This window comes from Loxodonta africana, chromosome 14 (assembly GCF_030014295.1).
Source record: "Loxodonta africana isolate mLoxAfr1 chromosome 14, mLoxAfr1.hap2, whole genome shotgun sequence".
Classification (NCBI taxonomy): domain Eukaryota; kingdom Metazoa; phylum Chordata; class Mammalia; order Proboscidea; family Elephantidae; genus Loxodonta; species Loxodonta africana.
In genome coordinates this window covers 69,876,241-69,902,998 of record NC_087355.1, presented here as the reverse complement: position 1 = coordinate 69,902,998, position 26,758 = coordinate 69,876,241, and the positions used below count along the sequence as shown (strand labels likewise).

At 40.3% G+C, this 26,758-nt stretch overlaps 2 protein-coding genes across 3 annotated transcripts in view; both read left to right on the top strand.

The window, feature by feature from the left end:
* The first annotated feature begins 753 nt into the window (after window positions 1-753).
* Window positions 754-21,180, top strand: DSCC1 (DNA replication and sister chromatid cohesion 1). Its single transcript, XM_003408165.4, has 9 exons — window positions 754-1,128; window positions 4,128-4,296; window positions 7,706-7,840; window positions 9,957-10,047; window positions 12,269-12,407; window positions 12,846-12,898; window positions 14,991-15,145; window positions 17,619-17,767; window positions 20,286-21,180. The coding sequence occupies exons 1-9, from the start codon at window positions 947-949 to the stop codon at window positions 20,392-20,394; spliced, it is 1,182 nt and encodes a 393-aa protein (XP_003408213.1). The 5' UTR covers window positions 754-946; the 3' UTR covers window positions 20,395-21,180.
* A 661-nt stretch (window positions 21,181-21,841) lies between these two features.
* TAF2 (TATA-box binding protein associated factor 2) overlaps window positions 21,842-26,758 on the top strand; it is an 89,875-nt gene continuing 84,958 nt past the window's right edge. For both annotated transcript variants that reach the window (XM_064268012.1, XM_064268013.1), the window contains exons 1-2: window positions 21,842-22,233; window positions 22,672-22,725. In XM_064268012.1, coding sequence (XP_064124082.1) covers window positions 22,150-22,233; window positions 22,672-22,725 — 138 coding nt within the window. In that variant the 5' untranslated portion in view covers window positions 21,842-22,149. The remainder of the gene's footprint in view (window positions 22,234-22,671; window positions 22,726-26,758) is intronic.

Below are 26,758 nucleotides of genomic sequence, written 5' to 3'. Positions count from 1 at the left end.
GAGTGGGCAGCTTACACAATCTGCAATGGTGTTTGCCCACTTTCCCTAGGAGATTGGAGGGCCTCCCCAGTCCTGGAAAGTGGTTTTCCTTTTTTTTTCCAGAGACTAAAGAGCTTTACTGTTCACGGCACAGCAATCAGCGTAAGCTGCTTTGCACCAATTTCCCTGTTCCCCAGTCCTCTGGGAGTGCAGAGTGGACCAGGTGGCTGTTGCACACACAGCGGGTTTGCGTCACAGTTGTGAAGCACAAGCTTAGGATGGTTTTCCTTTTGACACCTGTCCTAACCTGCAGTCTAGGTACTCAACAAGTGTATGGATCTAGTCCATGCCGTTGTCTCCCGAAGAATGGTCCCAAGGCCCCCAAAAGTGAGATGACTTGCTAGGGTTGTTTGCACAAACCCCATACAGACTAGGTGGCAGACTGCCACTGTCTGTCTGTGAGACCAAGGGCGAAACGGGATGAACACGGGCCCACATCACAAGGCTGTGGTGAAGGGCTCATGGACCTGCAAAGTGCTTATCATAGGCCCACCACTGCCAGAAAGTACGAATATTATTTTAATGGCAAGAAATGGGAGCATTAGTTGGAAATAAGGAGCGGGGACGAGGGCAATGGTGGCAGGGGGACAGTGAAAACGGCTAGTAAGTGTCCGAGGCCACGCCACGCCGGTGGCAGGACTACTCCAGCGATCACCCGTGGACACCTCCCCGCTAAGCGGTGCTTCCTTCCAGCAAACGCTGCTCTGCGAGGGATGACCCGGCCTCCGCCAGGCTTGCTCACTGAGAAGCTTCCGACCGGCCTCGGACGCGGCGCTCCGCCCCGGAAACCCGCCCCGCCGCCGCCACCTTGGCGCGCTTTTGAAACAGACTGTGTGTGCGCATTTCGCAGGCTCCGGCCGCTTGGGCGCCTCCTTTTTGTCCCCTAGGCCCCCGCCCCTGCGCAGCGATGAAGAGGACTCGCGAGGAGGTGGACGCGACGCTGCAGGTCGCCAAGTTGAACGCAGCCGAGCTGCTCCCGGCCGTGCACTGCCTGGCCTTCGGGCCCGGGGCCAACGGCGCCGCTGCCGGCGACATCTGCCTGCTGGAGCTGGAGCCCGCGCTGTGCCAACAGCTGGAGGTTGGACACAGGTGAGGTGGGGCAGGGCCAGGGTCTGCCTCGAGCCGCCGGGGTGCAGTGCCCGAGACTCACCGCGCTGCCACGCTGGTGCAGGAAAACTCAGCATGAGCACACGGGACCAAAGAAAGCCATTGATTTGGCCGGGCGCACACAGTAAGCTGGTGGCCAGAGTCCCAGCACACTCCTTTTTCCTAGGACTCCACACCACTGGTCGGCAGTTCGAATCCACCAGCCGTTCCTTGGAAACCTATGGGGTAGTTCTACTCTGTCCTATAGGGTCGCTATGAGTCGGAATCCGCTCAACGGCAAGGGTGTTTTTCTTTTTTTGCGGGGCGTGGGGGCGGGGGGGGGTCGGGGTGGTTTCTACGCCTCTGATGGGCCGTTCAGTTAGCGGGACTGAGATGATCAGTATGACCGATCCAATTGATCTTGGAGGCAGTGGGAACAGATCAGGAAATAAAACCTCAGTAGAGTTTTGGAGACACTAACAGTGATGCCGAGAACCCATGGAACACTGTCATTCTACTTAAAATACCGTGGTAATATTTAATATTTCTAGAGTGCTCCTAGCCATCTAACTTGTATTAGTTTATTTTACCCAGATAAGAGGTAACACATGTAGGGAATAAGTTTAAGGGACTATTACAGCCCTGGTAATAGGGCTTTAAAGTGTTAAAAAGCTAAGATGTCACTTTGAGGACTAAGGGGTGCCTGATCCAAGCCATGGTATTTTAATCACCTCATATGCATACAAAAACTGGACAATGAGTAAGGAAGACAGAAGAATTGATGCCTTCCAATTGTGATGTTGGCAAGGAATATTGAATATACCGTGGACTGTTAAAAGGACAAATAAATTTGTCTCGGAAGAAGTACAGCCAGAGTGCTCCTTGGAAGTGAGGATGGTGAGACTTGGTCTCAGGTACTTTGGACATGTTATCAGGAGGGACCAGTGCCTGGAGAAGAACATCATGCTTGGCAAAGTAGAGGGTCAGTGAAAAGGAGGAAGACCCTCAGTGAGATGGATTGACACAGTGCTGCAACAATGGCTCAAACATAGCAGTGATTGTGAGGATGGGGCAGCTTTTTTTGTTCTACCTAGGGTCGCTATGAGTTGGAACCGACTGGATGGCACCTAACAACAGTAGGGTAAAGAGAAGGGCTTGCTTAGAGTCACTCAGTGGGGATCTGATTTTAATGAGCTACTAATTTGCAACAAGACTGTGCATAAAAATATAGTCAAAGGTGAGGTGGTACTTGAAAACAATCTTGATGAAGTCTAGAGGATCGCTATATCTCTTAATGCCGTGTAATCTAAAAAACCCATTGCCATCGAGTCTATTCCGACTCATAGCGGCCCTATAGGGCAGGGTAGAACTGCCCCACAGAGTTTCCGAGGAGCGCCTGGTGCATTTGAACTGTGGACGTTTTGGTTAGCAGCTGTAGCACTTAACCACTATGCCACCAGGGTTTCCTTATCAGCACCTGGAAGTTAAAAACTTTTATTCTTTTCGCATAAATGAAAGCTTACCTTTAAGAAATTCACATACTTTTTATTTCAAACACATCAGCATCAAAAAGTTCCTTGTTGCCATCTCCGTCGTCTTTGTCCTTAGTCTTCCTTTCTCCTCACCCTGTGGCACAGTGGTTAAGCGCTTGGTTGCTAACCGAAAGGTTGGGGGTTCAAACCCCCCAGCTGCTCCTTGGGAAAACAATGTGGCAGTCTGCTTCCATAAAGATTGCAGCCTAGGTAACCCTATGAGGCAGTTCTACTCTGTCTTATAGGATCACTATGAGTCAAAATTGCCTCCACGGCAACGGCTTTTGGTTCTTTTCCTCCTCGCCTTCATCTTCTTTTCCTCCTCGCCTTCATCTTCTTTTCCTTGCTTTTTCATCCTCGATAAACCTTTTTTCCATGTCACAGTCTTTCCTTTAGTCCAGTTTGTAAACATCTCCTTTTCCTATTTTTCCTTTAGCTTTACAGCCTTCTTTTCATAAGGTCTGTTTCTTTGCAACATAGCTGATGATTAGACAGGACATGCTTATCGCTTTTTAGGCGATACTCAGAACAAAACAAGGAGTTGGGGTCCTTGAACTTTCCCCCTCTTGAGGGATGAAGGTTTTCATTTCTCTTTTGCAACAGGCCTGCCCTGTGTATGCTGTGTCTTACACTTTTCCTTTCTTTTAGGATGTTAGTTCTTTAAGCATTTTGCTACCCGGAGTGGGAGCATGGTCATGATCTGGGTGCTTGGTAGAAATGCAGACTCCCAGGCCCTATCCCTGACCTACTGAATACCAATCTGCTTTTTAGCAAGATTCCCCAAGATCCCTACACATAAGTTAGAGAAGCACTGCTTAGCATGTTCTGGAATACTGTGACAAGTCTTGACTGAAGCAAACCTGTTGCCTTCACATCCATTCCAACTCATGGTGGCCCCACGTGTTACAGAGTAGAACTCCTCCACAGAATTTTCCTGGCTGTAATCTTTATGGAAGATCGCCAGGCCTTTCTTTCATAGTGTCACTGGCTGGGTGGGTTTGCACTGCCAACCTTTTGATCAGTAGCCGAGTGCAAACTGTTTGTGCCACCCAGGGACCTCTCTCCCTTGCCCAAAAGACCCCAAAACCAAATCCATTGCTGTCCAGTCGATTCTGACTCATCGTGACCCTATAGAACAGAGTAGAACTGCCCTATACGGTTTCCAAGGAGTGGCTGGTGGATTCTAGTTGCCGACCTTTTGGTTAGCAGCCTGAGCTCTTAACCACTGTGTCACCAGGGTTCCCTCCTTTGCCCACGTTTAGTTATCTTTCCTTTGTGTCCATCTAGCTCTTTATTGGCCCAGTGCTTACTCTGCCAACCCATCATTGCTCAGGAGCTGTGAGAGCAGGGGCCAGATGCAGCCTTAAGACTTAAATTTACAAGTCTACAAGGTTTTGGTATTGTTTATAATGAAGGTGTCTGGTGGAGTCTTAAATCAACCATATATTTTTTTCTCTTGTTTTCCTGCAGTCTTGTTATTCGTGGTGATAAAGATGAGCAGGCTGTGATATGCAGTAAAGATAAGACATACGACTTGAAAATAGCAGAAACTTCAAATATGTTACTTTTTATTCCTGGTTGTAAAACTTCAGACCAACTGAAGGCAGAAGAAACACACAGTAACATTATTCATGCTGAGGTACTGTTTTCTGTCTCCTGGCTTATATATGAATATTAACACATGTACCGAACTTGCCTTTAGTTAAATACTTTAGGTATGAAATGTATAATCATGGGGAATTGAGCAAGTTTTTCAATGACATTTGTTTCCACAACTTTTGTTTGTTTGAAAGTCTTGTGAAGTTATCTTAACTTTCCCAGTTTGATTTTGAGTCTCAGACAAGTGAATTGTTTTATGTAAAACAGAAGGTTTGCTATTAGGTGACTCATTTTAAAAGTTTTACCTATTTTTAGTAAATTTCTTTGTGACCGTTTTGAAATGAGACTCCCTCAAACCATAACTACTGCATTTGGTAATGTTTATGAGGTAGAGAAATGAAGAAATTTGAGTTTTTTAGAGAGTCATGGCTCTCAGCTTTGAAGTTGGTTTAGTTCATTAATAATCGTAGCCAAGTATAACAAATTCAAGGAGCCCTGGTGGCACAGTGGTTAAGCACTTGGCTGCTAACTGGAAGGTTGGCGGTTTGAACCCACCAGCCTCTCCATGGGAGAGAGATGTGGCAGTTCACTTCTGTAAAGATTTACAGCCTTGGAAATCCTATGGGGTAGTTCTATTCTGTCTTATAGGGTTTCTATGCGTCTGAATCGACTTGACAGCAATGGATTTGGTTTTTTAATAACAAATACTTAATTATTTTGGAGACTATGGATGGCAGTTACCAAGCAGAAGTCTCCATCCTGTCTAGGTTGTTACACATACAACTATCAAAGCAGAGCCCTTAATTATTTCAGAATGACTTCTGGTCAGCTGCTTCGTTAAAAATAGAAGTGGTGTGGAAAGACGGGAAAATGCTGGGAAGCTTCGGTGATTCACATGTTGTTAGCGGAATGGAAGAATTTCCAGTAAATGTTGGGTTTTGGTTTTGTAGGGTAATAAGTCTTTCAAGGAGCCCTGGTGGTGCAACAGTTTAGTACTCAGCCACTAACCAAAAGGCTAGCTGTTTGAACCAACCCAGTGGCTCCGTGGCAGGGTTGCTATGAGTCGGAATTGACTTGACCACACACGGCAACAACATAAGGCTTTCAGTATAATTAACTAGAAATGTCGGCAATTCATCCTTTTGTAAAAAGATGGTATTTTCTCAGCACTTATCTGTTTTATAGGTGTTTTTACGAGGGTAAACAACATCTGTGAGTGCCTTTGAGCTCTCGTTTGCATGATATGAATTTCATGCCCTGGGACTAGGCAAAACTAAGCAAAGATCCACTAATCAAAGTCTTAATCCATGGTTGCACACAGATGCCTATAAGAGTTAGGTGAAGAATGCAGACCACTACCCGTCTGTCAGTTTGTCACACTGTACTGGCTTGTATGTTGCTATGATACCGGAAGCTATGCCACTGGTATTTCAAATATCATCATGGTCACTGATGGTAGACAAGTTTCAGCGGAGCTTCCAGGCTAAGACTAGGAAAAAAGGTCTGGCGGTCTACTTCTGAAAATTAAATGAAATGGATCCCAGGAGAATATTGTCTGGTATAATGCTGAAAGATGAGCCCCCTAGGTCAGAAGGCACTCAAAATACACAGTGGCTGCAACAGTGGACTTGAGCGTACCAATAACCCTGAAGATGACGCAGGCCAGGCAACACTTCGTTGTGTTGTACATGGAGTAACCATGTGTCAGAGCTGACTTGGCAGGAGCTAACAATGACAACAAGGAATGCAGTTGAGCAAAGCTGGCTGGCGTTGATAGATGGTAGAGGATACCCATTCTCAGCAGTAGTAGGGAGTGGTGGGGTCTATAGTGAATTGGAACACATATACCCCAAGTAAAGGGGCAGCCACTATTCAGTTGCTTTGTGGAAAAGTGGACCCAGCATCGCCAGATCTTCTGATTCTCTTCTCTGAGATTTTTTCTGGAATGAAATCTTCTAGGTTTTCAATATTGGCAATTAATGTAAACACCTTGTCAGACCTCTCTCTTCTTCCCTCAATTCGCGCATGTGCACGCACATGCATACAAGTAAACATTAACATCTTTGTGTCGGATTTGACTATCAGTCTGCTGGTTTGTGAACTGGACAACCTCTCTGGGTTGGTCTTTAAGCCCTCCTTTGTTGGCCTTAGGTTCAGCAGCATCTCCTCCAGACTCGGCCTCATCTTGCCGTACAAGTCTTATAGTACTTTGAGAATAAAAGCACCCCTGTTCTTTCATTTTGTTCTTTCATTTTAGAGTTGGAAGGCACCCCAGAGGTAATCCAGTTCAACTTTTTGCTCTCCTTTCACAAAACACTTACTGAGCACCTACTATGTGCCAGCACTGATATTTATCCATCATCCAGCCTCTGTGACCTTGAATTCTTCTAGTGATAGGACTCTCACTATTTCACAACTTCAACAGTAGAATTAGCTGCAATGTTAAATATTAGAAAGTTCTTGCATTGAATAGAAGTCTCCCTTAACACTGCTTAATTTTGAGATCACGAGCAACACCGAACAAGGTTACCCCCTTTCCTGTTAGCATCCTTCATTATTTAAAGATTTCCATAATGACTCTTCTTTATTTTCTGTTTTTAGTCTAAAAATACTCACTTTGGGTTGTTTCCCACTGGTTTGCAGAATTGTCTCCATCCTGGTTACTCTTTTTGGGGCATACTTTAATTTCCATTGTACACTTGAGACGTGAAGCTCAATTATTGGTTTCCGCTATGTTGACAGTGTTTGTTTTAATATAATTTATTTTCTTCTTGTTGAGAATATGCACAACAAAACATTCACTAATTCAAGTTTCTACATGTATCATTCAGTGAGATTGATTACTTTCTTTCAGTTGTCCAATCATTTTCATTCTCTTTTTCTGAGTTGTTCCTCCCTGATTAACAAAGACTCACTTCTCCTAAGTTTCCTGTCTAACCTTTTGAGTTGCTTTTGTCACTTTGGGAGCTCTGGTGGCGTAGTGGCTGAGAGCTCAGCTGCTAACCAAAAGGTTGACAGTTCAAATCTACCACCTGCTCCTTGGAAACCCTGTGGGGCAGTTCTACTCTGTCCTATAGGGCTGCTATGAGTCAGAACCAACTCGATGGTACCTAACTGTCACTTTGATCACATGTAGATAGTTCTTAAAAGAACATAATCTTCAAGACAGAAGTTCTTCACTAGTTAAGCTAAACCATTTTTTGGTTTTAAGAAGAGTTCAGGGAATATTTTTGGTTTAGGCATTATTTTCTTAACTGAAGTTTGAAAGGATGTTTCTCGAAGATGCTTGTCCATCTGCTTGAGATGGTTGGATGCGTGTCTTCCCAACAGAAAGAAAAATAGCTTGGCTCTCTTTTTCTGCTTTTTGTTGAGAGCAGATAGGTAATGGAACTTTATATGAAATTTTTTTTAAAATGGTCCCTAAGATGTTATATGTTTATCATTTCTAGATCTTTGGTTTTTCTAATAATTACTGGGAATTAAAAAGATGTAGACCTAAATTAAAGAAGCTGAAGAAACGTTTAATGGAAAATACCTATGAAGGGCCTGACAGTCAAAAAGAAAAGGATTCAAATCGCTCAAAAGTAAGACTATTATTTTCATTTTTTTAATTTAGAATTTAAAAATAAAACTATAACTAGAGCCACTTAATGGTCACATGGAGCCCTGGTGGCGCAGTGGTTAAGAACTGGGCTGCTAATCAAAAACGTTGACAGTTCAAATCTACTACCTGCTTCTCGGAAACCCTCTGGGACAATCCTACTCTGTCCTATAGGGTCGCTATGAGTTGGAATGGACTTGATGGCAATGGGTTTGGGTTTTTGGTTTGGAATGGTGACATTCTATTTTTTAAGTATGTTATGAAATTTTCAAACGTACCCAAAAACAGAGAGTAGTATAATGATTCCTATATATTTAGCACTCAGCTTGGACGCATCAATATTTGCCATTCTTGTTTCTTCTTTTTCCTTGCCCCTTCCACATTGTTTCTCCTCTCTTAGAGTATTTTAAAACAAATCTTAGGTATCATGGTGACATTCATGTAGCTGAAAGCTTCTCATGTTCCTATGAAATGATAATTTTTTTAGAGGTACGATTAATTTTTACTTAATTAAAAAATACTATTAGGCTCTCTTAAGAGAAGATACTATGAAAATGGAATGTATTCTTACTCTAATGTTATAACTGGCCAATTTCTGGAAATATGGAAGAATATTTATAAACCAAGTAAAATAAATTAGATGTTTTAAATGTAATTAAAAAATTACAGAGCACTACTGGTATTCTAAAGATCATATTTATATTAAAAGTTTTATCTTTTTTCTTTTTTAACAGCTTTATTGAGATGTAATTCACGTACCTTACAACTCACCCATTTTAAAGCTTTTAGTGTATTCACAGAGCTGTGCAACCTTTCCCACTGTCAATTTTAGGATGTCTTCAATACCCCAAAAAGAAATATCATGCGCTTTAACCATCACCCTCCAAACTACTCATCCCCCTCAGCCTTAGGCAACACTAATCTACTTTCTGTCTGTAGATTTGCCTATTCTGGCCATTTCATAGAACCGTAATCATAAACTATGTGGCCTTTTGTGACTGGCTTCTTTCACTCAGCATAATGATTTTCAAGGTTCATCCACGTCGTAGCATGTGTCAGTATTTAATCCTTTTTTATTGCCAAGTAATATCCCATTGTATGGTTTCACCATAGCTTATCCATTCATCAGTTGATGGACATTTGGATTGTTTCCACTTTTTGCCTATTATGAATAATGATGCTATGAACATTTGGGTACAAGTTTTTCTGTGGACATAATATGTTTTCATTTCTCTTGGGTATATAATTAGGAGTGGGATTGTTGGGTCACATGGTAACTCTATGTATGATCTATACATATTCCCAAAGTGGCTACACCATCATGTATTCTTACCAGCCATGTATGAGAGTTCCAGTTTCTCTACATCCTCTCCAACGTTTTTTATTATCTATCCTTTTGATTATATACAACCTAGTAAATGTGAAGTGGCATTTGCATTGATTTGCATTTCCCTGGTGACTAATGATGTTGAACATCTTTTCATGTGCTTGTGGGCCATTCGTATACCTTTTTTGGACTCAAGTCCTTTGCCGAATTTTTAATTGGATTATTTGTCTTTTCTTTATTGAGTTGTAAGAGTTCTTTATATAGTATAGATACTCATCAGACCATATGATATGCAAATACTTTTTCCCGTTCTGTAGGTTGTCTTTTTCACTTGCTTGATGGTGTTTTAAAGAATGAAAGTTTATCATTTTGATTAAGTCTATTTTATCTAGTTTTTCCTTCATTGCTTGTGCTTTTGGAGTCATATCTAAGATGTCATTACCAAATCCAAGGTCATGAATATTTGCCACTGTGTTTTCTTTATGTTTCTATGGAGGGAAAAAAAAAAAAAAAAGACTAAGCACCCATTGACCAAAATTCTCAAATCCTTTTTGGGTTTTGTATATTTAAAAAATTTTTATAAAATATCAAAATGTGGTCTATACCCTAGTTTACTTCTTAGTGTGATAATCTTTATGCATTAACAAAAGAAACTGAATTAGTGGATAAATGTTGCTTTATTTGTTCTATGTATTTATTTCCCAAAATTCACCAAGAAATCTAAGAAATATCATTCTTCAAAGCCCTTAAAAGCATTTTTTTCTTGTTTCAGTATACAACTGAAGATTTGCTTGATCAAATTCAGGCAAGTGAGGAAGAAATAATGACACAATTACAAGTCCTAAATGCCTGCGAAATTGGAGGTAGCATTACTTACTATTGTTATGAATAGTGATAGAATTGGGCATTATATAAAAGAGGTTTTTGGACATCTTCACCTTATTGCACGCTGTTTATTTAATCTTTCAGCCTCCAAAATGGTATTTGTATTTTTGGGCATGGATAGAGACTGTGTGGTCATCTTTGCGTGAAGTGGTCCATCTGTGACCAGTGAATTTAACCACTCCTTACAGGCCATTTTCTTTGGATTAAGTGGTAAAAGAAGGAACATGTGAGATCCAGAAGGGTCCCTAGACCTCAGACTAGTCTAAGCTATTCATTTTCTTTAGTAGGTGAGGCCACTAAGGCCTAGGAAGGGGAACTGACTTGTCCAGGGCTACATTTTGAGTTAGTGTCAGAATAAGGTCTAGAACCCAGGTCCTTGAATTCCTTGTTCAGAATTAATTAGTTAATAGCCTCATTAGTTAATAACCTCAAATGCTTGCTACTTTGTTTCTTCTTGTAATCATTCTTAATGAAATTTTGAATATGTGTTAAACAAATTGTACAATAAGCCATTTAAAAAGATACGATGGTGTGATTCCCAAAGCCAAATCTTCAAATGGGGATTGGACTGGACTATAAGATAGAAAATGATACTGGTGAGGAGTGAGCTTCTTGGCTCAAGCAGACACATGAGACTATGTGGGCCACTTCTGTCTGGAGGGGAGGTGAGAAGGCAGAGGGGGACAGAAGCTGGATAAATGGACACAGAAGCACAGCGTGGAGAGAAGGAGTATGCTGTCTCATTACGGGGAGAGCAACTAGGAGTATATAGCCAGGTGTATATAAATTTTTGTATTGGAGACTGACTTGATTTGTAAACTTTCACTTAAAGTGCACACACACAAAAAATAGTCATGAGAAAAAAAAAGATACGGTGGTGTGTTTGGTCTTAGGGGTTGATAGAGAAGCCAAGTAGCTCTTCTTCTATGATTTGAAAGTCCTCTGGTCTGGAGTCAGCTTTTTTCCAGCACCCAGGCCATCCGTAATACTTGAATAAATGTTGGCATGCATTTTTCGGCCTAGTTTAGCTTGTCCAGAATGATGCAGCTTTATTCTGCACCCGTGTATCAGGAAGGAGGAAATCAGCATGCATAAGTAGATGCACTATTTGTTTTGCTCACAGTCTTCCCGAGAAGATTAGCCTTTCTTAGACCCTAACTCCCATATGGGGCAAATTCTGCTGAGTAGAGCAACTACACGCAACATTAGAACTAACTGGAAGCACTTAGGTCTTGGTTGTGGTTCCTTTGACCCACTTGGTCCTATGCATCTGAAATTAAGTTTTTAATTAGGATGCTTGCTGCCAATTCATATGGTATATGGAAACAATGAATGTTAAAATTAAGGGAAAAAATGTAAACCAAACAAGGAATTTTAATACAGCCCGTTGCATGAATCATTATTGAAGGGAAATAAAGTTTTGGTAGGGGAATGCATAGATTATTCCTAGCTCTCTTCCTCAGTTTTAAATATATCCCACTTTTTAATGTTGCCTTTATTTTTTCAGAATAAGAACATAAACATTCTCCCTTGGAATTGGTGGATGTGTCATTGATTTGTTTCTCTGGGCCTGGTGGTAGTGCCATCAATGATAAAATTGGCATTCCGTGGTCTTTCATGGGAGTAGGGAAAAGTGTCTTGATGCCCAGCTTTACTTTTCCACTGGTCCTCATTGTATCTCTGAGTCTCTCATCTCTTGAATGAGCTAGCTTGAATGTGGGAACAATTTTGCAAGATGGCTGCCATGAGACTTATAGACTGACAGTACAGCACAGTGGAAATTACCGTGTAGGCTATTGAACCTATGATCTTCACTTCGTTTATGTGATACTCTAATGAAATGACTGGATCAGGTGCAGGTTTCTACATTTTCACTTAGAATGACAAGATTATTGTGAGATAATGTTTATTAAAGCACCTGGAAAAAAATCAAAGTGTTATTCCTATGTAAAGTACTCTTAGGAGTCCCTGGGTGGAGCAAACGAAAACACTCAGCTACTAAACAGAAGACTGGCGATTCCAAAACACCTAGGAGTAACTGGGAATAAAGGATCATTGTTTAAAGAAACCTATGACTTGTATTCTCTCTTTTTTTTTTTTTTTTTTTGCAAGTGGACAAAATTATGGGGCTACTTTATCAATCTGTTAGGCAATTATTTGCTTAAAATGTTTGGTAAATATAATTTTTGGAATTTGTAGGTTATTGGAGGATTCTTGAATTTGATTATGAGATGAAACTTCTGAATCATGTAACTCAGCTTGTGGATTCTGAATCTTGGTCTTTTAGTAAAGTTCCTTTGAATACCTGCCTTCAGGAACTTGGCCCACTGGAACCAGAGTAAGTATTTTAATTACTTGTCCCTCCAGATTTCCCTAAAGGGAAAAATTATTTTCCATTCTAGAACTACACCCAGTGCATATATTATTTACATTCTGATGTCTTATAGAAATTTTAAAAATATACAACCGCTAGATGTGTATCATCTTTTTTGTCCATTAAAAAAAAAATTGTCACATTTGAGGTATCTTATAATAAAAAATATATGCTTACATAAGCCATGTAAAAATGTTTATTTAACATAATGCCCAGCACATAGTAGCTTCCTAGTACATTTTAGTTAATTCTAATCTAAATAAAGTATTATTTGTTAGTCAAAATCACTTAGTATTTCAAATCTCAAATTATATCTTAGTTGCTAGTTAGAAGCAATGAGGCTTAAAATATGGTATATAAAAATGCTGATAACTTTTCAAATTGGTGTTTTAAAATTTTCAGGGAAATGATAGAACACTGCCTTAAATGTTATGGAAAGAAATATATAGATGAAGGTAAGACTTGGAAAGTATTCTAATGGGTATTTTAATGCTTGTGTGTTAAAACTGGTGTGGCTTTCTGAAGTATGTTCATATTAAAAATAAGAACCCATGGGGTTGTAGGAGGTTATTATTGAGGGGTGTAATTCTTTCTGAGAACAGCCATTGAGGAAAAAGAAACATTGTTAGTATATTCAGTTTTTTAAAAAATAATATGTGTTTTAGGTGAAAGTTTACACAGCAAATTAGGTTCCCCTTTAACAATTTTTATATAAATCGTCCCATGCCATTGGTTACAGTTTTTACAGTGTGTTAGCATTCTCATTATTTCCATTCTGTTGGTTTTATTTCTATTGCTCTAGCTTCCCTTCCCCTCCTTGCTATTTCATCTTTGCTTTTGGGTAAATGTTGACAGTATGGTCTCATAAAGTGAATTGTTTAAGGGACCACATGACTCACAGGTGATAGCGTTCGTTTTATAAGCCAGTCTATTATTTGGCTGAAAGGTGATCTGCAGAAATAGCTCCAATTCCAACTTCAGAGGGTATTTTAGGGTGGTAGTCTAGGGTTTCCTCTCTCCATTTGTCCCGTAGGTCTGACTTTTTTTATTAATTTGATTTTTGTTCTACATTTTTCTCCCATTCTATGTGAGATCTTCTATTGTGTCTCTGGTCAGAACGCCTGGTAGTAGTAGCCAGGCACCATCTAGTTCTTCTGGTCTCAGGTTAGAAGAGGCCGTGACTCTTGTGGGCTATTAGTCCTGTGGACTAGTTTCTTTTTTGAGCCTTTGTTTTCTTTCATTCTCTTTTTTCCATATGAGCAGAGACCAATAGTTGTATCCTAGATGGCTGCTCGCAAGCTTTTAAGGCCCCAGACACTACTCACCAAAGTAGGGTGTAGAACGTTATCTTTGTGAACTATATTAGGCCAATTGACTAAGTTGTCTCTTGAGACTATTGTCCCAAGCCTTTTAACCCAGTAAGCCAACCCTATGTGTTGTTTGGATATATCTAGAAAGCTTCTGTAACTGTGCCCCCTATGTGATTTGTTATATATGTGGGTATATATGCAGCACACACAAATGTGTATATACATATGCCTACAGACACAGACACACCTGTGAGTGCACATGCATTTACTCACATATGCCTTTGTATTCACATATACACATCCATATTTTTTGGTTGCCTTTACTGTTGTTGCAAAATTGTACGTGTTATACAACATTTACCGAAATTGTTCCTTTTTCACATGTACTTCTTAGTGCCTTTACTTACCTTGGTCATGTTGTGCTAACTTCGCCCATATTTTGGATTGCCTTTCCCATCACCAAAAGTAATAAGTGTCCGCTATCTAGAAAGTGATTTCCCCCTTCTTTTCCCTCCCATCCCTGGTAACCATCAAAGAACTTTGTTTTCTGTGTGTATATCTATTCTTTACTTTTTATAATAGTAGGACCATACAGTATTTCTCTTTTTGTGATTGGCTTATTTCAATCAGCATAACGACGTCCAGATTCATCCACGTTATGTTTTGCAGACTTCTCAGTATTCCTAGTAGTTATGTAGCATTCCTTTGTGTGTATATCCCACAATTTGTTTATCCATTCTTCCATTGATGGATGCTTAGGTTGTTTCCATCTTTTTGGAGTTGTGAATAATGCTGCAGTGAACGTAGATGTCCATGTCTATTCATGTCACTGCTCTTATATCTCTTGGATACAAAGCTAGGAGCGGGATTGCTGAATCGTAAGGTATTTCTACTCCTAGCTTTTTGAGGAAGTGCCATACCGTTTTCCATAGTGGTTGTACCATTTTACAATCCTATCAGCAATGTAAAAGAAGAGTTCCAATCTCGCCACAACCTTGCCAGCATTTGTTGTTTTCTGTTTTTTGATCATAGGCATTTTTGCAGGTGTTAGATGGTTTCTCATTGGAGTTTTGATTTGCATCTCAAAAAAAAAAAAAAATTTTTTTTTTTTTTTTAATAGCTATAGGGTCGCTATGAGTTGAAATCGACCTGATGGCAATGGTTAATGGCTAATGATCGCAAATATTACTGTATTTAATTTTAAGAAGACTATGAATATCTGATTCTTTTTCTTTAGGTGAAGTTTATTTTGAATTGAGTGCTGATAAAATATGCAGAGCAACAGCACAGATGCTACTTCAAAATGCAGTGAAATTCAATCTCGCTGAATTTCAAGATGTGTGGCAACAGAGTGTTCCCGAAGGAATGATAACTAGGCTTGAGCAGCTTAAGGTAATAGCGCACAGTGCTTCCTCCCATAATTCAGGGGGCTGTCGTTCAGTATCAGGCAAAGTGAAACTCGTCCTGGAGCTGAATTTGGAGCCAGTTTACTTTCCCAGTCATCCACCCATCACGAGTGTACTCACTGCACGTTCAATTAACACCAAGTCCTTTTTTTAAAAAAGAACTCTCTTAAGGTATAATTTACATGCCATAAAATTCACCCCTTTAAAAAGTGATTTTTAGTAAATTTACTGAGCTTTACAACCATTACCATCATCGAGTGTTAGAACATTTCCATTATCTCAAAACCATTTATTAATCCCCCTTCCCACCCAGTGTATCTCATTGCCTTCCATTTCTCTCCATTTCCACCACCACCATCCTGCTATTGCCTCCTGCCTCTAACAGCAACAGCATCCCTGAGCAGCCCCTCTGCACTTTTAATTTGTCTCATCTCCAATCCATTCTCTGTGGTGCTGCCGGAATGATCTTTTAAAAAATGCTAGTCACGTTAAGTCTTGCATAAAGCTCTTTAATGGTAGCCCATGGCATTTAAGATATAAAGTCCAGAATTTGTATCGTGCCCTAGAAGGCCCTTATAATTGCCCTCGTAGCCTCATCTCTTATTAATTTCTATCCCACTCACTGCTCACCAGCCTTTCTTCGGATCTTCAAAAGCTTCAAGCTATCTTCTAACGCACAGTCTTCACACAGGCTTTTTGTTCTGGCGTGATCTTCTCCCTAATGTCACCTGGCCATCTTCTACTCATCTTTGAGTCACTTCATCAAGGAGGCCTTCCTTCACTCTCTATCTAAAAAAGGTCTTCTGTTTTACTCTGCCAGAACACCCTGTACTTTTCTTGCATGGCACTTACCACTGTTTATAATTAAATAGTTTAAGAAAAATGTTTAATTATGTGGCTCCCCTCTCTCCATTTTGATAGAGTTTCTTTTGTTCACTGTTGCATGCCGATTATCTAGCAGACTGCTTGGCATGTAGTCTATGCTCAGTAGATATTTCTTACATAAATGAAAGGATTTTTCAGCATTTACGGGGTTCCTTTTATGTCTAGGTACCATGCTAGGTGCTGGGGAGAAAATGTCACACAAAGTGCTATCAAGATGCTCAGATCGAGGCTGGGAATCGGCAAAGGGGTTGTACATTACACATATCAATCTGTTCTTGCAATATAGAGTGATACTTAATAGGGGAAAGAGATGTAAAAGATGTTACAGGATCAATGACACGTGGCTTATCCATTGCACCTTTCTGAAGATTGCTTCAGAAAATCATCCCCAACTCATCAGTCTGGTTGAGCCTGATTAACCAGATTTAGCTGCTGAGTTTTGAAGGACAAACAATTGCTTTGGTAGATAGAAAGGCAGAGCCAGGAGTCCAGGGAGAGCATGTTGAAAGGTTTGGAAGTGTAAAACATTGGGTGGCTGTTAGTAGGGGTGTGTGACTGGAGTGAAGGGTGCTGGCAAGTTAGTGAGTTCACCGTGGACTAGTCAAAGAATTTCAACTCTATCCAGAAAACTCTTTGAGGCCATTCAGTGACATCAGTTAGAATAGTTATCTGAACACTTTTGGAAAGATCACTATGGCAGTAATGAGGAGTGTGGATGGAAGGTTGATTAGATTATGAAAAAGAACTGTTCAGGCCCTTGACACTTAAATAGTCCTACCTAAGAGTTCTGGCCATGGGTAAATGGACAGAGGAATAGAAATAGGTAATGAGGAGTGGACAGAGATACCTTCAGGCCCTAACATCTGTAGGACTTAGTGACTGACCACTTAGCTGTGGGGTTTGAATACGGGAATCTAGGATGATGCCTAGGTTTTCTGTTTTCCTAGGATAGTGGGACTAGAGCAAGTGTAGATGAAAAACGCAATGAGTTCACGTATCAGTTGGAATATAGAAGTCTGGTGTTCAGAAGAGAAATCTGAGCCGAAAATACAAATATAGTCATTATCAAGTAAGTGGTGGTTCAAGCCACTCTCCAGGAGGGAGACAGTAAAACCAGTAAAGGGGTTGGGACAGAGGCTGGGGAACTGCCACTAAAGTTAGGAGGAAAATAAGGAGACAGTGACATCAGAGATACTAAAGGAGGAAGAGGACTCAAAGAGGAAGAAGTAATCAACATGAACAAAGAAAACAGGGCAAAAGAAGAGGATCCATTGAAATTTGGCAAGGAGAGGTCATTGGTGACATTTAGAAATAGAGACCTTTTGATAAACTGGTGGTGGTGGTAGGAGCGAGATTATGGAAGAAAAAAGAAGAAAAAGTTTAACCTGCAATCACTGCTTATGGGAGCTCATGTTTTTGAAAAAGGCTATTATAAGTCTCTGAATCGTTGGTTTAAGTTTGTGTACCTGATACTCTAAATACCTTGGGCTAAGTTAAGCCTAAAGGTAAAAATGATTCATATTTAAAAATTAGAGCATTGCTTTAACTGACGCTTTTCCTTTCATTTCTTGTAGGGTTTAGCGCTTGTGGATAGACACACGAGACCAGAAATTATATTTCTGTTGAAAGTAGATGATTTACCTGAGGACACTCAGGAACGTTTTAACAGCCTCTTCTCTCTAAGGGAGAAATGGACAGAGGAAGATATTGCTCCGTATATTCAGTAAGTAATTTATTAAAAACAGTTTTTGAAGGTTGTATTTTTAGAAGGAGTAGCAAAGGGTTTTAGATTTATTAATAGAACACAATTCCTGAGTATTCCGTGAGGTTACTATTTCCTTTGAAATTTTCTCAAGTGGTGACTATCTTCTCTACCCTGCTCCACAAGTTACTGGTTTTGGAGGTGGGGTATGCGTTTTGTCCTTAATACTGCTCCTGAAACCACCTCTCTGCCCTCCTCCCTGTAAATCCCAGCTTTTTGAGGGGCAGCCCGATTATCTACTCCACCATGACTCTCAGGCAAGCACCCCTCTCTGATGGCTACCTCCTGTCTTTCCTGCTGCCTTACTCTAACATCCTCACGTTCACGTCTTGGTAGAAGCCAGATTGCAGGAGAAAAAATGGGAAGAAAAAAATTAGCCCCCAAATTACTGCTTGTTGTTGTTGCTGTCAAGTTGGTTCCAACTCATGTCCACCCCATGCAGAACAGAACAGGATACTGCCTGGTCTCATGCCATCTTCATGATTGTCGGCATGCTTGAGTCCATTGTTGCCTTCTAACCCAGAGGGTTCATCTTCCAGCACTCTATTGGACAATATTCTGTTGTGATCCATAGGGTTTTCATTGGTTAATTTCTGGAAGTAGATTGCCAGGCCTTTCTTCCTAGCCTGTCTGAGTAATGATTGTGAAGATGGCACAGGACCGGGCAACATTATGTCCTGTTGTACATGGGGTCCCCATGAGCCAGTGCTGACTTGATGGCAACTAACAACAACAACAACAACCTTCTGCATCATTTTCAGCAGCATAAGATACTCTTTAGTTTTGCTCATTAAAAAAAAAACAAAAACAACAACCTACTGAACCATGTGTCCTCTGTGTTTCCCAAGCAAACCCTTTTTAAAAGTTTTGTACTATCACTCTGTTTCTTTACCTCCCATTCTCTGTATAACCCAATGACATCTTAACCCAGTGACATCCATCTTTCTATAGTCAGTGGTCAATTGTCTGTCCTTGTTTTCTTGACCTCTTAGCACTATTTGACACAGTTGACCACTTCCTCCTACTTGAAACTTGGTGGTTTTCTCTTGTCTTCCCCAATGGCCGCTTCTTTTTGGTCTCCTTTGCTGATGTCTTCCTGTTCTTCCCAGTCTTCACATGTTGACGAGCTCCGGGACTCTATTCTTAGCCAACCTCTCTTCTCCTTTGATACTTTTTCCCTTGGTACCCTCATCCAGTCCTGCGTTTAAATTTAGTGACTTCCAAATTTTTATCTTCATTCTTGACCTTTTCCCTGAGCCTCAGATGCTTCTGTCTAGCTGCCTAATTAACATTTCTACTTGGATGTCTAATACGAATTTCAAATTTAACATGTTCATAATAGAACTATTGTTTCCCTCTTGTCCTTCCCCAGTCTTCCTCATCTCAGTAAACATAACTATGATTAATCAAGTGGTTCACACAAAGAGTCTAGGAGTCATCCTTGGTTTCTCGCCTTCCCTCACCCCCTCGATCAAAACTGAGCAAATTCTGGTGGCTCTGCCTTTATTCAGGACACATCTAGAATCCTGCCACTTCTTACCACCCCACCCTTATTGCCGTATCCCAAGCTGCATCATCTCCTGCCTGCCTCCGAATTGGTCTCCCTGCCTCTATTTTAGCCCTTAGACCAGGGAGTATTCTGTTCTTTTCTGCATGGGGTGGACCTGAGTAGGAACCAACTTGACGGCAGCTAACAACAACAATAGTAAAACTTATTATTTTGGAAAATTTCAAACATTCAGAAGAGACAATGTAGTGAACCCTCCATACACCCACCACCCAGCTTCCATAATCATCAGCTTATTGCCCTTATTGAAAATTTAGATCCCATTCTACCTTTCCATTAATTAAAACCATCCTGGTGGCTTCCCATTATACTTAGCATTAATCCCAACTCCTTTTCATGTCTTTCAAGGTCCTACATGATCTGGCCCTTGCTCCCTTCTTCAGCCCATGTCCTCACACTCTTCTCTTCCTTCGTTATATGCCTCTTAGAGGTATAGAAGAGGAAGCTGAAGTTCAGGGAGGGTAGGTAACCTAGACAAGCTCATAAAAGGCAGCCTGGCATCCAGGTTCTCTAACTCTGGACCCCACAATATCACATTGTTTATTTTTCTAACTTGGAAGCTGTGTGTACAATGGAAAGAACATGGACTTTATGTCATACAAACCTGGCTGCAAAGTTTGGCCCTGCCACTTACTAGCTGTATGAACTTACTTAATTTCTCAGAGCTTTGGTTTCCTAATGTCTAATATGGGGTTAAATAATACATCACTCATACTGTTATTGTGAAGATTAAGTGAGATATATAACATGTAATATATTTAGTTTAGTCTTAGTAACCTCTCTATACCTACCTGTCCCATAGATATAAGACACCCTTATGCTTGTTGGGACAGAGAAATAAAAATAACTAGTACTCTGAATTTACGTTCCTTAAATTATTAATGCTATTTTTTTTTTTTATTGTTCCCACAGGGATTTGTGTGGAGAGAAACAAACCATAGGGGCATTACTCACTAAATATTCTCGTTCTTCAATGCAAAATGGTGTTAAAGTTTATAATTCACGAAGGCCCATTTCTTAAAGAACAGCCATCCTTTCTTTGGGACTAAAGTTGCTTTATAAAGTTGTTGGTTATAAGATCCTTTATGTGTTTATGTGCCTAACCTTTTTTTTTATTCCTAACTTAAAAACCTTGTCCTTTGAGGCATTTTTCTCCTCATCCTCAGCACTTTGAAACTACTACTATTCATATTTTTAAAAACACAGTAAGATATTTCTATATCTTTCCAGTTACATTTGTATTACAGAGACAATGTAAACACAGACCAATGAAAGTGCTATTTCTTAGACTTAGTATATCTCTGAGGTCTATATAGGTTTTGTTTATAACAAGGTGGTTTTACTTTTTATGATATTTAAAATTTGATTGCTTTCATTAGGATTTCATGTTCTAATCATTAATACATTTAAACATTTTTCAGAGAACTAGATACTAGTACTTTCATAGAAAAGAATTGTTCACTTACATGTCATTTCTCAAATACATAAGTTCCCCTCTACTTTCAACTCTTCATCAAAACAGGAAGTCACTAGAAGCTATCATTTATCTAAATTAGTTGTTTGCATTGATGGGGTTGGCTTGATAATTGCCCCTCTGTTGACTTGGCTAAAGACAACATGGGTTTGATCCTTAATCCTATGTGAAAAATACTAAGTTTACAATCTGTTTAATAGAGAATACTGGCGCAGGTAATACTAGAAAACTACACATAATTTCTAGTTGGTTTTAGAATGCTTCATGGTTTGGTTAAGACCAGTGTTCAAATTATTTTTAACGTAGCTAATGGTTTTACATCACCAGGACAGTGGGGGGTGGGGGGAGGGGGAGGAAGGAAGGGTAGTCCAAGGTTAAATCTGGTTCAAGGTTTAAAAAATGTTAATGGATAGTCTATAATTAATCAAGATTTAACTTATTGAAATTTATAACTGTTTTGCACATGAAATGCAAGCAGAATGGCTTCAAAATATCCTGTTTTTCAATAAATCTATTTGTCCTGCATTTGTGTGAATTATGTGCTAGAATTTTTTTTTTTTTTAATTCTGAGGGCAGCAGTGCCTAGTGATGACTGTGGACTCTGGAGTTTCACAATTAGACGGCCTGGGCTCTAATCACATATTTTACAGTTTAAATCCCTGGGACTTAAACTTAGGAGGTTTATAATGTCTGTTCCTGGAACGAGAGGCACCCTCCTGGCTTTAGGAGACCCCATCGTTACTGGCAAACCCAGTGTCCAAGTTTCTCAATATACTTTCTCTGGGCCTTAATTCTTCTAGATGTAACGCTGTCTCCTCTCCTACCTGCTCTTCTCACGTCACGCACTAAATATGTATCCTCGCTTTTCCAAACGTCAACAAGTCATACCCTCCTAGCGTCTGTGTATGTATGAAAAGTCAAATTTAATATCCACCCGAATCGTATAAGCCCCGCCCACTTTCAGAAGCTTCCGGGTCCCGCCCCTCGGCGGTCCCACTTCCGCTGACGTCGGAGGTCAGAGGCGACAGCAAGATGTCGGGTGACGGTCGCTTTGAGCGGTTGCTAAGAGGAGCATCTCGGTGACAGAAGTTAATCGCAGAGTGATTAGGAGCCCCAAGTCTAGGGAAGCGCGTTTGAGGCGCCGGCCGATCCGAAAGGGCCGGATCTGAGGGCCGAGTGAGCCCCGGCCTCGGGGCGTGACTGTTCAGACCGCGGGAGAGCGAAGAGTGTGAGGTCCCCGAGACCGGTGATGCCAGGCAGCCCCCCGGGAAGTGGGGAATCCAAGGTTCCTGGGACCGCTTCATGCCGCCGACTGGTTTAGAGCCCGCCAGAATGAACAGGAAGAAAGGAGACAAGGGGTTTGAAAGCCCAAGGCCATATAAATTATAAGTATTTTTTTTTCCCACCTCCCTTCTCTTACTCTTTCTGGCTTTGTTTTCATTAATTAGTTTTTGCGATTGCTTCAAACTGACTTGGTGGGCCTGGGAAACCTTGTGGGAAATCAGACCCACTCACTGTGATGGAAGTGGTGTTTGTAGGGTGGAAATGTTTTGAATGACAGCTTTATTTGGCAGATTTAATGGGCTTGGAGGTTAACAAACCTTCTGAAAATGCCAAGCTGTTTCTATCAAAAGAAAGCGACTTCCGTTACTGTTGATAGATTTAAAACAAGCAAGCTGTCCCAATTTGTGGAGTTTTAAAGTGAAATATTAAAGTGTAATTTTGAGTTATTTCGGACATAGCCATTATTGATACCTGGATAGAATTATGCTTTCATTTAATAATAGAAGTTATTGTTTCTTTATTTTGTGTTTCTGATATACAACCCATCAGGTGGTCTGCATCAACAACATAAACTTCCAGAGAAAATCTGTTGTGGTAAGTGTATTCTCAACAGTTATAAGCACTAACAAGCCCACTGACTAGAGTACTTAGAAACTTTATCCTTCCAGATAATTGTGTTTCAAGAATCACTAAGAATTAGAATTCAAGTTTGTCTGACTCAAAAGTCTGTGGGCTTTCTACTAGAATGGACTGCCTCCTCAGTCTTTCCTTCCCTTTTTTTCTATTTCTCAAATAAAATTTTTTCCTCCTAATCTGTTGCGGGAGGTGAAAGTCTGTATTACCGAACATTTTAGAATTGTGCATGGGGGAGAAAAAAAAAAAAAAGCCCAATGTGAGACTTTCCCTATGAAAAAATTGGTTATGATTAGTGCGCTCAGTGATTTAAATTGGCTACTAAGAGGCCAGTTTTGTTTTCTGATTCTTGGCTAATTGGTTTAAGTGACATTACTTTGTAGTGAAGTTTTAGATGAAGTGTTTGAAACCTAGTAACTTCACTCTCTCTGTTTAGATGTATGGATTGTTAATATAGCCCTTTCTAGGAAAATCCTTGAAAACCCAGATGTTTAATGTACTCTCTCGGTGGAATTGTATTAAATAGACTAAAAGCATAGTCAGAATTGATTTTTTTTCGAGTGATGGTATCAACTTCTTTGTCAGACTTGTTACTCATGAATGCCTATGTTTACTTAGAATGGCCTGTATAGGTAGAAAAAATGTGACCTTTTCATAAGAATCACAGAATCTTAGATTTATAAGACTAAAAGTTCCATTTAATCCAACTTCCTTATTTTGGATATTCTTCTGCAATATTCCTCACAGATTCTTTACCTTGTATCACATGGAAGGATAGTTTTAGGTGCATTGTGTTGATAAATTGGGTAGGAAAGGTATGAGAATTAGGGAGCCTAGTTAAGAGGTTATTGCTGATGATCCCTGAATTATGATAATGTTAGTGAAAATAGAAAAGAAGTGGAGTTGATATTATTGACTGATTGTAACAGGCATTTATTGAATGCTTACTACATGTAAGACACTCTTCCAAGGTTGTGTGTGTATTACCTCATTTAATCCTTCCAGTAACACTCTGAGGTAGGTTCTATTTTATTTTTTGTAAATGAGGTAACTGAAAGAGTGGAGGTTAGACAGTTGTCCTAAGGGTGTAAAGTTAGCCAGTGATGCAGCCATTTTCAATCAAGGATGACCTAAGAGTCATCTGCAACTCCTTTTTTGTCTGTCATTTCCTCTTCCATCCCCTCCATTCTTGGGGGAATGGTAGACAGAAAGGACTTTTATCAGGAATGAAAGAAAGGAGTTGTGGATGGCTTTTAGGTTCCCACTGGGAAAAATGGTTGGATCAGTCAGGGTCCTGGCAGGAAACAAATGGCACACTAATACCAGTTAACTGAGGGAATTAATGAAGGGCCTACGTAGAATAAACAGGGTTAGGAGAAACCAGCAAGAGATGGAGAAGCATCCTGGGCTAGCAACAGTGAGGAACTGTTTCCACTTCTAGGCCTGGAGGAACAAAAGGAGAACCTTTGCTGGGACCTACTATAACTATGGCAAAGGGTCACCTTACAGGAGCAATGGCCTTTGGTAGAATGAAGCTGCTGCCTAACTACAGTCTGGCAGAGAGGAAACTTGGGTAATTAATATAAGAAGTTCACCTTCCATCTGCTGCCGGTTTCCTCCTGTTGCCTTCTCTTGGTTAACCGAACTGGAAGCCAGAGGACAAGCACCTGGTTAGTGTTGCTTTTGGGTCATAGAATAGGGTGTAGAGTAAATCAGGAGGGGCAAAAGAAGAATATGCAGAACATCCATCCTGTTTGCCCTGAATTATCTGCTCTTGTCCTTTGTTCTGATAAATAGTGTTCCCAATGCAGGACATACACAGTCCTGTCAGCTGTTGCAGGGATTGGTAATGGCCAACCACCTGCCTGTTTTTGTAAATAAAGTCTTATTTGAACATAGCCATGCCCATTTGTTTATACATTGTGGCTTCTTTGGAGCTAAAATGGCTGAGTTGAGTAGTTGCAACAGATTGTGTGAATACTATCTGGCCCTTTAAAAAAAGAGTTTTCCACCCCCTGAGCTATTGCAGTAGTGTGGGGGAGATGACAATTCAGCCATATTCCCACCTAAAACATTATTAATAAGTGGAGAATTGAGATTCAAACACACATCTGAATGACCTCAAAGTCCATGCTCTTTCCACTATGCCACAATGTACAAGGCTTTTAAATAATACACAGGAAGTTTGTGGATGACATTCAGCCCAACTGCTCAAAAACCTCAGAATTTCTGCAGCCTCTTCACCCCAACTCCCAAATAAGAGGAGAACCATGCATCCTTCAATTAGACCATCTGCACAGATCTTAGTAAATGAGAGCAGAAGGACCAGAAGCCAAAGATACTGTTGATAGAGGTTCTGTGTTTAAAGGTCTAAACTTTGAGCAATTGTAGGGAGGAAGAACAAAATTCTTCTGTATTACATGACCAATTTAAAAAAACAGGCTTGGATCAACTGAAAGCAAGCAGAACCAAGATAATGTCAGGAGTTAAATAGAATATGTTTCCGAATATTTTAGTGAAGAACAGTGGAGGTTTACAATAGAAATACATGGTAGTTATATTTTGGTATATAACTACCATGTTATATACTGAAATATAACAGTTAATGCATTCATATATGTGAATATGAATACATTAACTGTTTAAATGTTTGGTAAATACAGTTTATTCTAAGATATGTGTTCACTCATTTTCATTTGTTCTTTCTCTTTGGGGTAAGGGGGATGAGAGAGGGGTATCTATAAAGTCCTGGTTAAAACAGTCACTTCAGATAAATCCCAACAGAAAGACTTAAAAATCTTGTTACCAAAATATAGCACCTCTTATTTGTCAGAGCACTGATGGTACAGTGGTTAGGAGCTTGGCTACGAACCAAAAGGTTGGTAGCTCTAATCCACCAGCCACCTATGAGGCACTTCTACTCTGTCCTGTGGAGTTGCTGTGAGTCAGAACTGACTCGACGGCACCTAACAACAATAATGTAGAAATGGTCCCTTAAGATCTATTTCTGTTTGTGTATGCTAGCTAAGTTTTTATCCCTTTTCTCAGTAAACACTGTGGCTGTGAAAAAGAAAAGATTATGGAAAGTACTGCCAAGAGTTAGCTTCATGGGTGGGACATAAGAACAGGATTTGACTTTCTAAACTAAGGTTAACAATAAGGGTAATGAATGGAGTACATTTCACATATCATCAGATATCTGACACCTTAGATCCCTAATCTGTACCTGTCTCAAATGTTCAGATCCCTTAGCCTCCACAAACCTCCTAATCCCTGTCATCACTGGCATAACTGCAAGCCCCGCAGGTCATCTGACCTCTCCTCATTCATATCTACTCCTTGCTTCTTGCTCTTTGTTCCCTACCCCCGTCTTCACAGCTGAAGAGCCCCCCCATGTCATTCTAAATAACCTCACCTGAATCTTCCAACATTTTCAGAAAAACCCTTTCCACCTTCTAGCCTTAATTGAACTCTCTTGAATCCCCCTTGTCTAGAAGCTTCTTATTCTTCCATTTACCCTAAATTACAGTGGGGGAAACAGCTCTTAGTTTCCATTATACTTGTAGGCCATTTACAGGATTTTATATAACATACTAGATACTTTCATAAGTTATCCCTAATCATCACAACTCTAAGAGATACATACTACTTTTTACTGGTGGATTTGAAGTGCCAACCTTTTCATTAGCAGCTGATCTCTTAACCACAGTGCCACCAGGGCTCTACAGATGAGTTAACAATTAGGCTGAGAACATTATATTATTAATAAATGGAGAATTGAAATTCAGACCCACATCTAAATGACCCCAAAGTCCATGATCTTTCCCCTATGCCATAATGTGCAAAACTTTAAAATAATATGCATGAAGTTTTTGGGTAACACTCAACCCAGCTACTGAAAAGCCTAGGGATTCTGCAACCTCTTCACCCCAACTCCCAAATAAGAGGAGAGCCACGCATCCTTCAATGAGAGCATCTGCACAGATGGTTTCAA

Coding starts and splice junctions, on each gene's coding strand:
- DSCC1 (XM_003408165.4), top strand. CDS start 947: ATGAAGAGGACTCGCGAGGAGGTGGACGCGACGCTGCAGGTCGCCAAG. Junction 12,408..12,845: donor CTTGGCCCACTGGAACCAGA/GTAAGTATTTTA, acceptor TAAAATTTTCAG/GGAAATGATAGAACACTGCC. Junction 17,768..20,285: donor GATATTGCTCCGTATATTCA/GTAAGTAATTTA, acceptor TTGTTCCCACAG/GGATTTGTGTGGAGAGAAAC.